General features: G+C 37.5%; 1 protein-coding gene across 7 annotated transcripts in view; it reads left to right on the top strand.

Annotated features, from left to right (window-relative positions):
* The window catches only part of BBS7 (Bardet-Biedl syndrome 7), a 43,424-nt gene that overhangs the window by 14,477 nt on the left and 15,492 nt on the right, over positions 1–13,455 (top strand). For 6 of the 7 annotated variants that reach the window (XR_012158547.2, XM_073341035.2, XM_073341030.2 and 3 more), the window contains 6 exons: positions 1,770–1,886; positions 3,031–3,161; positions 4,865–4,949; positions 7,295–7,397; positions 9,751–9,943; positions 12,906–12,980. Coding sequence is in view for 6 of the 7 variants with exons in the window: in XM_073341035.2 (XP_073197136.1) it covers positions 1,770–1,886; positions 3,031–3,161; positions 4,865–4,949; positions 7,295–7,397; positions 9,751–9,943; positions 12,906–12,980 (704 nt within the window). In the remaining variant the exon portion in view is untranslated. The remainder of the gene's footprint in view (positions 1–1,769; positions 1,887–3,030; positions 3,162–4,864; positions 4,950–7,294; positions 7,398–9,750; positions 9,944–12,905; positions 12,981–13,455) is intronic. The other variant, XM_073341032.2, reaches the window with a different exon arrangement.

Below are 13,455 nucleotides of genomic sequence, written 5' to 3'. Positions count from 1 at the left end.
AATATATTAGTATTTCACTGAAATGTATTTTAAATAAAAATATCAAAATCTGGATGTCTTATTTACAAATATTGTAGAACCTTGGTTAACATTGTCTAGAAGCTGGTGTTAAAATTGCAAAAAGGGTCTGACCATGCAGCTCTGACCATGCAGTTGTTTCTTACAATAGTTCACATATAAAATTTGGTAGCTTTGATAGAAATGTGACTGATTAACTTATGTCAGAACATTTCTTATTAGTTCAGAATTTGTTCACTCCAAGAGATTATACATATTTTTTGGAAATTATTCAGGAATCAAACACCACCTTTTAAATATTTCTTTGACACATTAAATCCTGTTTGATTAATTTTTTTCAATATCACACATTCTTCTCATCTATCATTTGAGACTGTTGTTAGTTTGCCTTTTTAGTTTAAAAAAAATTCTGTAAATCACCTGAACAGCTCATTGCCAATAACAGAATTGCTCTGGTTAAGAGACAAAGCAAGATTCCTTTTAGTCTTCTAATCAAAGTTTCATATGTCCAAAGCTCCATTTTTCATATAGAAACATAACTAGCACTAGTGTTATAAGTGCAGCCTTTGTCCCCTTCAGGCAGGAGTAAGAGGCTAAGGCCCGACCTACACCAGTAATTTACTTCAGTATAACTACATCTCGTGCAGGTGTGAGAGACAGCTATACTGACCTAACCCCAGTGTAAACTAGCACTAGGTTGATAGAAGATTTATTCTGGATTCTCTATGCCTGTGGGAGAAGCCCTCCTGTCAGCATAGGCAGTGTCTACACTGAAGTGCTACGGTGGTGTAGTTGTGCCACTGCAGTGTTTTAAGCATACCCAAGCACTAAGAGGCATGAAGTGGAACCTCGGGGAATATCATAGCCTCCTATCCACACATGGTGAGAGAGGCCTGCAGCAATTTGGGCATGGGAGTTGTTCAGAAAGGGAAGGGCTTGATAGTTCCTCCCACATACCTTTTTCTGTCTGTGGATCCTATGCTGGCATAGTCTCTGGAGTGTAGATACAACCTTAAAGTTTTTAAAATTGTTTAGCTAGTCCTTTTGCTATCTTTGTCACCTGAATTTAGCACCATAGGTGAAAAAACGTAACGAATGGCTCTAATCCAGCTCCTAATCCATTTTCTTTCAGTCGGGCCATCTGAAAGTAGCATTGTGATGGCAGCAGCTGGTTTGGGAGGGAAAATAAATTTCCCTTTTAAATCTCACTTAGTGGAAGATGGACTCTGCAGCCCTTATCCAGGGAGGTGAACAAGTGAGGTAGTTTTGTTTGTTTGTGGTCCTTGTCTTTTTGAAGACCTCGCCACAAACCATATAAGGTAGATCAATCTAATAGTGGGGGAGGGAGGAGAGAGGAATGGGAGGGTAGTACTTCTCTTGCTAGTCTTGTCAGAAGCTGTGAAGAATATCCTTACTTTAATGTATTCAGTATTAATGTAAAAGGAGCAGGACATTATATAAACAGCTGTTGAGCTCAGTGAGAGATGCATGCATGTAAGAACAGCAGGAATGAACAATTTATTAAAATACCCGTAGTTCTCAAGATGTTTGTGTCCTCCTTCAGAAGTTCTAGCCTTGTTTCTGCCAACTATGTTTTGAAAAAGTCTGGTAACTCTGTTGCAGAGCATGGATTTGAATATTTTGTGATTCAGACATTACATTCTGAAGGAAAATGTTAAAGAAAAGACTTAAGTTTTTAAAAGATTTGAATAGTGTAAAAAACAGAACCAATATAGTACCTATATGCTTAGGTGATTCTGGAGAAGAACTTCTGTTTGGAACATCTGATGGGAAACTTGGTCTCATTCAGGTTTCAAGTGCCTCTCCAGTACATAAGTGGGAAATCAGAAATGAGAAGAAGAGAGGAGGTATGTACCCTGGTAATGTTTCCAGATCACTGGCATTCCATTATACACAAGGCTGTATGAAATAAAGTTACTAGTAAATTTCATTATACCTATGGGCATTTTTTGTGTTGTGGTAAATATTTTGAAGATTCATCACAGTTTTGCCTGTATTTTACAGTAACTTGAGTACTCCACTTCCTGGCTTTTGACCTCTTGCTGAAGATGTTTAATTATGGTTTTTGTCTTGGGTTTTTTTTTTTCTTATTCTTCATGCAGGTTATTTCCGGTTCTCATTTGATATGCTTTTGTTTACTATTTTAAGATGACTTTTAAAAAAATAAACTCCTTTAAATTATTTTGTATATATAATTTGACTATCTGCTATAGTGGTGGTTGTACTTATAAATCCAAACATGAATATCCTATTTTTCCAAACTTGTGGCATTTTGAATTCTTCCCACAGTAGAGGTTATCACTGTCCCTGTGTACTGTTGTTTTTGGTTACTTTGCAACTGCTTTCAGTCTGAGGATTGGACAAGGCTCTTTTTGAAGCTCCCCTATTCTTTAATTGGCCAAAAATTATTGCTGTGACTTCCAGGACATTGATTCCCTTTTATGTTTAGTATGCTGCCTCTGCAGCAGTCTCAGGTGGTGTTCCCCTGAAAAGGGAAGGACCATGAATAGAACCCAGTTATCCCATATGCCTGTAGAGCATTTTGTCTCTCAAAAATATTTTTAGTAAACTTCTTAGTATGATGTCATCTTTCAAATATGAAGAGTGATTTTGATTTTGGGTGATTGTGAGATGCTTTAAAGGGGTCTGAATCTTAGATTTGGTTTTGGGTTCTTTACAGTTCGTTTCTATTAAGTCTCTTTATTTCTGTGCTTTGCATTGGAATATAGTTCTGCTTTTTACCTACTTAGTCCAGTACATTGTTTCTCATAACAAAGTGATGAAGTCACTCATTTTACTCAGAAGCCAAAAATGGCATTAGTAAAACTTTACAAACTTACCAAGAATGCTCTATCAATTTGTTTTTTCAAGACTACTAATGCACTAGAATACCTTTTTTATGGATGACTTTGCAAATCATTCATTGTAAGACAAAAGATTAAATGAGCAGTCAGTTTGTTGTTCATAAGAGGGTTTTTTCTTTATTTTTAGGTATCTTATGTATTGATAACTTTGACATTCTGGGTGATGGAGTTAAAGAATTACTTGTTGGCCGAGATGATGGTATGTTAGAAATCTATAACTTCGACTGCACAAATGAGCCTGTCCTTCGATATGATCATGTAAGCTCATCACAAGAAATGCCCTCTTCGCAGGGCATATTTTAAACTTCTTTGCTTTAAATTAAAAAAGAAATAAATTATAATTGTTTAATTTCTTAATTTTTATTTGTAACTATATTTAGGGCCCTACCAAATTCACAGCTGTGAAAAATACATCACGGACTGTGAAATCTGATCTCCCTGTGAAATCTGGCACCCAGCTGAGGGCTCCTATCCTGCGCAGGGCTCCAGCTGCTAGTCCCGGCCAGGGATGGGGGGGATGAGATTTCCTCTTCCACTGCAGGGATCTGCCCCGGCTACAGGAAGCTCCATGGCTCCAGCTGTCAGCCCCCGGCTGCAGGGAGCTCTGCGGCTCCACTTGGGCAGGAGACTGCTGGCAAAACCTAACATATGGTAATCTACCCCTCCATACCCTGCGACCCTCCCTTCTGCGCTGCTGCTGGTGGTGGCACTGGCTTTTGAGCTGGGTGCCAGCTCCCTGGCTGCCCAGCTCTGAAGGCCGCGCCCCTGCGAACAGCAGGCAGAAGTAAGGGTAGCAATCCCACGACCCCCCTACAATAGCCTTGTGTCTCTTCCCACACTGACCGCCTTTTGGGTCAGGACCCCTACCATTACACCACCCTGAAATTTCAGATGTAAACATCTGAAAATGTGACATTAACTAATTTTAAAACCCTGTGGCTGTGAAATTGACCAAAATGGACTGTGAATTTGGAAGGGCTCAAATTATATTGTTACACAGTTAAACGAATGGTATGCCATAGATATGTATTTGGACTGTCTTCCTTGATCTTCGGTCATTATTAAACAGTTTATATAAATTTATTTATTTAAATGGTCTGCAGCTGTTTTCTGCACAATATAGCTATATTTTTATATGCTCTCAAAGAGTGTTTAAAAGTTGGTTTGTTCAGTGCTGTACTTCATTTTATTTTTAGGTACACTGTATAGTAGCAATTACAAAAATGGCCAAGGGCTTACCAAAACGGTTATGAATTAAAAAATGTCATTTGTGTGTCAAAATTTCATGCTTCCATATAATGGTAGAAACTCCAACACAAAAGCAATGTGCTAATATGTGAAAACCAGAAAGTGAAACAGGCCAGTCAATTTGAATGAAATGATAAAATTAAACCGCACAAATGGTAAAAATACATTTTGCAAGGTCGGTTTTTTTGTTTTTTTGTTTTTTTTGTAAAATAAACTCGTGTTACTAATTCAGGTTAGTAAAACAATCTAAACAGCAGCCAACCAAACAAAAAACGCCTCCAAAACTTTAAAACATTGATTTTTTTTTCTCTTAAATAAACAAGTGACTCTTTAAAGTCTATACTTTCTGGTAGGGCTGTATTTATTACTAATTGTTTAAAATAGTGTATTTAATTCATAGTCACTCATCTTTCCTTCTAGCACATTCTGGTAATTACTGTTTGAAAATTAGACTGTGCATCAAGGTTTTACTTTATAAACCGGTTCCTAATATGTCTTTCAAGGTACATACACAGTAGAACCAAAACTATATGTGCAGAAACACAATAACCGGTAATTAAGTATTTCTTATACTTTTGAGCGGTTGTGTATCTGAATAGATTTTCTGCACTACAGTTAAAGAAGGGGAAGTGTTTTTTTTTCCTTAAACAGCACTCATATAAAATGAATAAAGTCATGTATCTTCTGAGTGCTCGTCTGTTTTTATTTTTTAGGCCTTGTCAGAGAGCATCACATCTATCCAGGGTGGCTGTGTAGGAAAGGATGGGTATGATGAAATCTTAGCATCCACATATTCAGGTAAGTTGTCTATTAAATACTTAAAGAATTTTGGCTATCGGTATTACAGTGGTTAAGCATACTGTGCTGTTAATGGAGCTGGAATTGTATTAAGACAGTGTAATTTGTTCTGGTTACAAAAAATAGTATTCTGGCTCAAAATTTTCTGCTATTAAAATACTTTTAAGTGTGGGAAACATTTTATTGTATATATTTTAAATTGTATTAAAACCCTGTGGTTTTTCACTTTATATCTCATTATAGCATACTACAGCAGTTAGTTATTGTCAGGTATAGGCAGCTGTATAACACAGTGATGAGTACATTAGAAATGTTTAGATTTTATACCTGATGGAATTGTTTACAGTTTTATAATTTTGTAATTATGAATAGTATCCTTTTTTGGTTCCTAGTCTGTCTTTTCCATGTCCCTCTTCATCATGAATATGCATCTTGCTAAGTGTGTAACAGCTTTGTTTTGCTTCTTTTGCCTTTTCAGTAGTGCTGAATTTTGGGAGCTCTCAAAGCAGCCACTTTTGGGAAATTAGAAAACAAGATTATTCTTCATAAGGAGGCTTATATAGACTTGAAGCCTTCAGTAGACCCCCAATAGCACTGGTCTGTCCGTGGGGGACATCTAGTAAGAAAAGTGTTGTATGTGTTTTGCTCAATAGTTTAAAACAGTAAAAGCTCACTTTTTAAATTATTGTTGGGTTTCAAACCTGATATGCTGAAATCCAAGTTTTAATCGTGTTAACCTTCATAGTAGGTTTTAGACTGAGTCAATGGCAAATGTTTACTTTGTGTGTACAGTGCAATTCGCAGAAGGCTAACAGGCTGTGGGGCAGATCCTCAGCTGGTGTAAATTGTTAGCTCCCTTGCCTTAATAGTTATGAGCTATTACAATTTATACCAGCTGTGGATCCACTCTAAAGTCTCCCTGCGGTTCCTCACTGTCTGTGGTAATGTTACTGTAAAGATCACAGAAGCTGTAAGAGGATTTTTTGGGAAAGCTCTGAAAGAGGTGGAGGAAGGAAAATATCTAGCTGTGGGCTTCCTAAGGTAAACTGCAGTAGGAGTGCAAAGTACGGTAGGTTTGGATCGTAAAAATAATGTTTAGAGCAGCAAATGATAGATTTGAATTTGGCACTGTAGCATTTTTTTATGTATTTTCTGCCTTTTTTTATGTATAGTCCTTGATTAATGGGGCTTTTTGTTGTTTGAAAAATGGTTGAGAGGTTTGAGACGCTTGTTAGTAACAACCTTTTGCTATGTTGCTCCTAAGACCTTGTCTATACTAAAGGGAAAAGTTGATTTAAGCTACGCAATTTGAGTTGTGAATAGCTTAACTCAAATAGACGTAGCTTAGATCTACTTACTGCAGGGTCCACACTACGTGGCATTGATGGGAGATGTTCTCCCGTCGACTCACCATATTCTTCTTGATCAGGTGGAGTACAGGAATCGATGGGAGAGCAATTGGTGGTCGATTTAGTGGGTTTTCACTAGACCCGCTAAATTGACCGCCAGCGCATCGATCGCAGCAGCGTCGATTCTCCATTAAGTGTAGACAAGCCCTACGTGGCTGTTGCTGTTATGGGGCGTATCAACAATTCACAGTAGGGAAAGTGTTCCCAGGGGAAATTTTGCTCATAAGCAGCATTTGCACTTACAATGTGTTGCTGCAAACAAGCGTCTACAGTACTGGACATGTACATTAGTTTTCATGGTGCATTTTGTAACAATACTGTGTCACTATTCCCCCTTTTAAAGGGGCTGAAATCGTTGAAAAGGTCTAGAAACCATTTGAATAAACATAGTTGGGGTGTCAGGACAAAACCAAATCAAGTGCTCTTTGTTCCAGTCTGGATGCCATGGTGAAAAGTAGCAAAACACTACTGATTTAAGAGATACAGAAACAGAAGTACACGTACCTATGCTGAGCCACATACTTAGTCCATTATACAACATTTTACTGCATTTTTATCCTTAAAAACTAACTATCCATGGTGTTATAGGAACCTCTTTTAGAGGATCAGCATTAAGCAATTAACAATTAATTAGCACATTATTGGCACTTTTCATCAAAAGATCTCAAAATGCTTTTTAAAGAACAATAGCTACCATGTCCCCATTTTACAGATTGGGAAATTACTCAACTCTGAAAATCCATGCCCAAACCTATTGTTCTGAGTCCGTATCAGAACAGGGAATAGAGCCCACACCTTAATTGCCTGTCTTCTGGACAATTCTGCCTCTTATGTTCTACAGTGTTACGGCCATGTGCCTCAGTTAGGACTTTTCATATGCTTTCTTGTTTATAGTTTATAAGGAATTTTTCATAGTTCTTTGTATGTTTCTTTCAGGATGGGTGACAGGACTGACTACAGAGCCTGTCCATAGGGAAGGTGGATCTGGTGAAGAACTAAAGATAAGCCAAGAGATGCAGAACAAGATTTCATCCTTAAGGTAGCTTAAATAAAGGAAAATTGTAAAGAAGGCTAAGTATAAAATGTGACCTATGTTTAAAACTGTGGTGATCTGGGGGAATAATCCTCTGGAAATGAAAGTAATGCTATCAGCTTGTGAAGCATACTTTTGTGTAACCCCTGGAACTACCAAAACAGCTAGAAATTTGTAAAGAGGAAAATACATATGGTTTTTACAGTGTGTTTATTTTTTGCATCTTGCATCACATATAGATGGATACAGTAGGTGAGGTAATATCTTCTGTTGGTGAGAGATACAAGCTTTAGAGCAGGGGTTCTCAAACTGGGGTTTGGGAACCATCAGAGGGTCGCAACATTATTACATGAGGGGTCAAGAGCTGTCAGCTTCCACCCCAAACCCCTTTTGCCTCCAGCATTTATGAATATGTGGTGGTTAAATTTATAAAAAAAGTATTTTTAATTTATTAGGGGGGTCACACTCAGAGGCTTGCTATGTGAAAGGGGTCACCAGTCCTAAAGTTTGAGAACCACTGCTTAGAGCTACAGAGAGTTCTTCAGGTCTGGGAAAGGTACTGAAAGTGTCACAGCTAAATACAAGATGGAATAGATAGCTTAGCGTAAGTATAAGTTGTTAGCACATATTCTAAGGGACTGTTCAAGGTGAAGTGGCCTGTTAACACCTCTGTAGTTCTAGGACAGAAAGGAGGGTTAGTGGGTTACAGTTTGGATTTATGGTTTATTACAACAGTGTCTTTCTTAAGGCCATGATTCTTAGCGTCTAGCAAAGTTACGAATTTACGTGCCCAGGCTTATTGTTTGAAAGCATTGTGCAAGTTTCCTTTGAGGATGAGGGCTGATAGGTCAGATACAGAGTGATTGCCTTGAGTTTTGTCTTTTATCACTTTCTTGTGTGTGAGCTCATTCAAGAGCATAGTGATTGTCTGGTTTCATCCACATACTTGTTGTGGGACATTTAGTGCACTGGCTGAAGTACACCGCATGTTGTAATATGCATGTGTAGGACCCAGAGATCTTGAAAGGTGTGTTGCAGGGAGGGTGTTGATCATTTTAGCAGTGGAGATATGGCTGCAGGTTTTTCAGTTTTTCTGGCAGGGTCTGGTGCCACTTTCAGTTGGTATGTTCTGGTCTGTGACAAGCTTGCATCTGACGGTGAGGTTGTGGTGTTGTTTGAAGGCCAGAAGAGGGAGTTCTCTCCCACAACAACACTTCATAGCACATTGTGTAGTCAGTTTCACTCTTCTTTGATTTGCTTTCACATTGCCCTACTATGGTACCTGCCTGCGGTGTCAGTGTGTCTTTTTTGCATATTCTGAAGAAATGGTTTGGGTCTGTTTATCTAACTTTGGAACATGTCAGAGCAATATTTTACAGTAGAATCTTGTAACTTTACATACAATGTTGCCACATATATTTTCCAGGACAGTAATGTTCAGCAGATTATGAGTTCTCAAATGATACCTCACAAGGCACACTTTGTACAAAATTTATCATAGTTTTGAAAAAAGGAAGAACATAGGGATATTGTCTGTCACAACATGTCCTTCAATTAACTTAACTATCAGGGTAAGTTAATCACAGCCCCCCACCTAAGACAAAAGGGGTTATGAAACTGGGCAGAGAGGTTTTGCTGAGTCCTTACTTGGATAAGGGGGGTGTGTGTGTGTAAGAAGGTAAGAGTAAGAAAGGCCAGAGTAAAAGCCAAACAGTAGCCTGCAAACACAGTGCAGCCCTGAAGAAACCTAGAGAGAGGTTTGGGTCAAGGGTGCTAGCTGAACAAAGCTTGGGCTTGTAAGCTACGAAATGGCTTCTTTTCATTTTGGTCCCCCCTGCATTCAGAGAAGCAGGATTTTGTACATTCCTTGTAAATAAACAAGAAATCACCAGACTCCACTGTCAAGTTATACTCCCAAGTGGGACATCCCCAAGGCCCCAAACTTTGAGTAGCTGCGTAGATCCAAAAGCAGTAATATTATTTCACATGTTATCAAAGGAGGATACTAAATATTGATATGTGGTGGTCATTGAGATTTCACATCAGGAATTTATCGTTGGGGGAAATTTTGTCTTCCTTCCTAGATCCTCTTGAAATCTCTCTACTCTTAAAAAATACATATATATTGTTGTAATGTGTACATTTCCTTCTTTTGTAATTTAGATTGTTTGGGGGAAAAAAAGCTTTGCCACAGAATATCTGTGGAAGGGTGGTTGGTGACTTTATTCCTCTTTGTCCTAACTGGGAAAAAAATAAAGAAAACAGTCACTTTACAGAAACAGAATGAGTTTCATGGGCATTCTGTGAAAAAGTTACCTTCAGGATTTTATTTTTACATCTGACAGTTTCTCTTTCTTAGGAATGAGCTGGAACATTTACAGATAAAGGTATTGCAAGAACGTGAAAAATACCAGCAGTCTTCTCGGTCTAGTACTGCTCTTTCAGCAGTACCTGCATTTAGTGTGAATGACAAGTTTACATTAAATAAGGATGATGCCAGCTACAGTCTTATCTTAGAGGTGCAGACAGCGATAGATAATGTCTTGGTACAGGTGAGTGGTGTTTTAAAACCTAGAATCTAACAAAAATGTATGACTTTAAAACTAAACAATGAAGAAAATTGTAACATTTATTTTTTGATCCAGAACGCTGATAGCTGTTTGTTGCTTACTGAATTAATATATTTTTTAATTTGACAAGTTCGGTTTTAAAGGACTTCTTTAAAGCTAAAAGCCTCTTTCAGTTTGTTTTAATACTGGTTCAGAATCACATTGAAATACAGGTTTTATAAATATCTAGATTGTTATGAGACGAAACTGCAGTTTGTATCTTACTGAAAAAAATATTGGCTGTAAACTTTTCATATGCTCTTATGCTGTATTTTAAACACTTTTAATGTAGTGGAAGATTATAATTTTATACTGAAATAAAACTCAGACATATGACATACAATTATCAGCAGGCTGATGTGGAACTTCTGGGTTTACTCTTGGGCTTCACTTTTTTTAATAAGTGTAGCAAATAAAGAATATAGTTCAGAATCTTGAATGTGGTGTTCATACTGAATTGTGATATACTGGTGTTCTGTAGGTCATTTTGGTGTCCTCAGTACTGACCAAGTTGCATTAGAACATTATAGGTCACAATCCTACCATATGATCTGCCAGGGTTGGCCTCTTGGGATTTGACAGGGTTGTAAAGGTCCATCAACCTGGATTAGATCACAGGATGGAATTCTAGTTTCTAAAAGCATGAATTTGAAGTATGACTGTGGTGAGGCTAGACTCCCTTCCAAAAGGAGGCCCACTTTATCAAAGGGGAAAAAAAAAAACCAAGGTTTGTTTGTTTTCTGGTCCTCTTTTTTTTCTCAGGCATTTGGCAAAAGCAGAATCTTCTGTTGCTCTTGGAATACTCTATGGGTGAAATTTATTGAAGTCAGTAGCAAAACTCCCACTAATGTCAGTAGGGCTGGAATTTCACCTTATAGCTGGTTCTGCTTTTGCTGAGTCTTCAGTGGAAATGATTCCTCTAAATTTAAAAATCTAATTTATTTTAGAACATTCTTATCAAAATACACCTTTCCTTTTTAAAAAAAATCACTACTTGAGGTGAGGTTCCCTTGTAATACTTTTACTGTTCCTGAGGGTTGGGAGGATGGTAGGATGTAATGATGTAGAAGAAAATCTGATTAGTACATAGCTTTTACTAAATATTTTTCCCATTTACAACCATCTTAAATTAGTTATTCCTTCTATCACATCAGCTGGAGTTAATGTTATCTTGGTACCTACTCCTTTGACTGTTAAATATAACTAGCTTTGAGGCATATACAGGGAGAAAAATTTTATAAAATGTTCTCTAAGGGGAAATTGAATATAGGTAAACTGGCCAGGTTTTTTTAAAAAACACACACACGACATGACATTTTTTCATTGGTGTCTGGTGGAAACATCATCTTTGATGGTAGGTTGACTCATCAAATGGAGCCTAACTTGATGATGAATGTTGTCTGCAGTTGAATGGCACCTCTGAATCAGGGCTGGTCTACACTATACACTTACACTGGCATAGCTACGTCTCTCAGCAGTGTAGAAAATCCACACCCCTGAGAGACATAGCTATGCCAACCTAGTCCCCGGTATAGACAGCGCTAGGTCAACAGAAGAATTCTTCCATCAGCCTAGCTACTGCCTTTCAGGGAGGTGGATTACCTACACCAGTGGGAGGGTGCTGTGCTGCTATAGTGTTTTTAGTGTAGACTTAGCCTCAGTTACATCATGACTAAATGCTAAACTTAATTGATTTAGGCTTGAATTTAATGCTGAGGTTAGCGCTTGTCTACATTATGGGGACTATACTAGCATAGCTATGTTGGCATAACCCCACAGTATAGATGCAGCCTACACTGAAAGGCTACATCTACACTTAAAATGCTACAGTGGTATAGCTGCTGGAGAGCAGCAGTATCCCTGTAGCACTTCAGCATAGACACTCACTACAGTTGGAGGGATTCTCCTGTCACTGCAGTTATTCCACCTCCCCAAGAGGTGGTAGCTAGGTCGACAGAAGAATTCTTCTGTTGATCTAGCACTGTCTACACTGGGGTTAGGTTGGCATAGCTACAACTCTCTGGGTGTCAATTTTTTACACCCCCGAGAAACATAGTTATGCTTTTATGTAAGTTTTCAGCGTAGACCAGTCCTGAAGCAGTTTTCTATCAACCTAGCTGCCTCTTACACTGGGGGTTAGGTATGCTGGGTGTGGATCTTTCACCCCCCTGACTGACATAGCTGTGTTGACCTAAATTTTAAGTGTAAATCAGGTCTAGAGTTCTAAAGTAGCAGTATACACTAAACAATGCAAAATGCTATTTTTCCATTGGAAGCACTGGAATATTGTGGATCACTGAATTTTAGATGAAGCTACAAAAATACCATTTCAGCCAGAGGACATCAAGTCATTTAAAGAAACCGTAATACTGTAAAGCCTTTTCATTCGCTTATCCAAATACTGGCTGTTCTCCCTTCAAAGCAGGTGAAACAAATCTAGAGCAAAAACGCTTAATTGTGTCCAAAATATTTTAAAAAGGTAATTTATGCAGATCTATTCTGATACTTTGTTTCCGAATGAGATTTAGTAGTCTGTGCATTAAAGAGAATGGCATCCCAGTCATGAAATTAATGCATTTGCTATTTTATTTATCTTTTCAAAGGTATACATCTTACATTAGCTAATATTAGAACAAATCTCCAGTTACAAGATGCAGTTTAAAACGTTACAAATAAGGCAGACTTAGAAGATCTCCAAATTGTCGTGGGATTTTAATTTAACAAACGCACTAACCATCTATTTAATCTTTTACCCTTTTCAAATTAAGATTATCAAACAATTATATTGCATCTTCCTCACTAACATAATGGATTATAATTAGAGGATAAATACATTAGAAGCTATTCAGAAGTTTACACCTTTTTTTTTTTCTCCCCTACTTCTTCCCTTAAATGTTCTGCACAGAGTGATGTCCCAATAGACCTACTGGATGTGGATAAAAATTCTGCTGTTGTTAGTTTTAGTGGCTGTGATTCTGAAGTAAGTAACACAAAAAGGTAAAGATATTAGTTAATGGTTGTACTTGTATAGAGACTACTGAATGAAAGCTGTTAACTGCTGTGTATTAGAATTTGGATTTACAGATTCATACTTTAAAGTCCTAGGAGTTACAATAATTTATTTAATAGCTGAAACTGAATAAAATGTTGGGAGGGAGGAAGTTTGGGAAAATTGGGTTTGGCTGGTAGTATAGTAGAAGTCAACTTTTGGCCCAGTATATTTCTTTACTGAAAGTTATTAGGCAAAGAGCACTATATTTATACATACTGTATATCTTTAAAATGTCAAACTGACGACATGAAAACGCTATATTCCAGATATTCTCGTGTTTGACTAAAAACATTATTTTTATAGATACTTTTTTCTTAAAAAATAATTCCAGAAATGAAATTAGCATTATGAAGATCTTTTGAAGTCTCTATTTTTTTTCACAATTGTCTTCTAAATATTTTTG

Source organism: Lepidochelys kempii, chromosome 4 (assembly GCF_965140285.1).
Source record: "Lepidochelys kempii isolate rLepKem1 chromosome 4, rLepKem1.hap1, whole genome shotgun sequence".
Lineage (NCBI taxonomy): Eukaryota > Metazoa > Chordata > Testudines > Cheloniidae > Lepidochelys > Lepidochelys kempii.
Note: the sequence above shows the minus strand (reverse complement) of the source record. Positions and strands in the feature narration are given on the sequence as shown.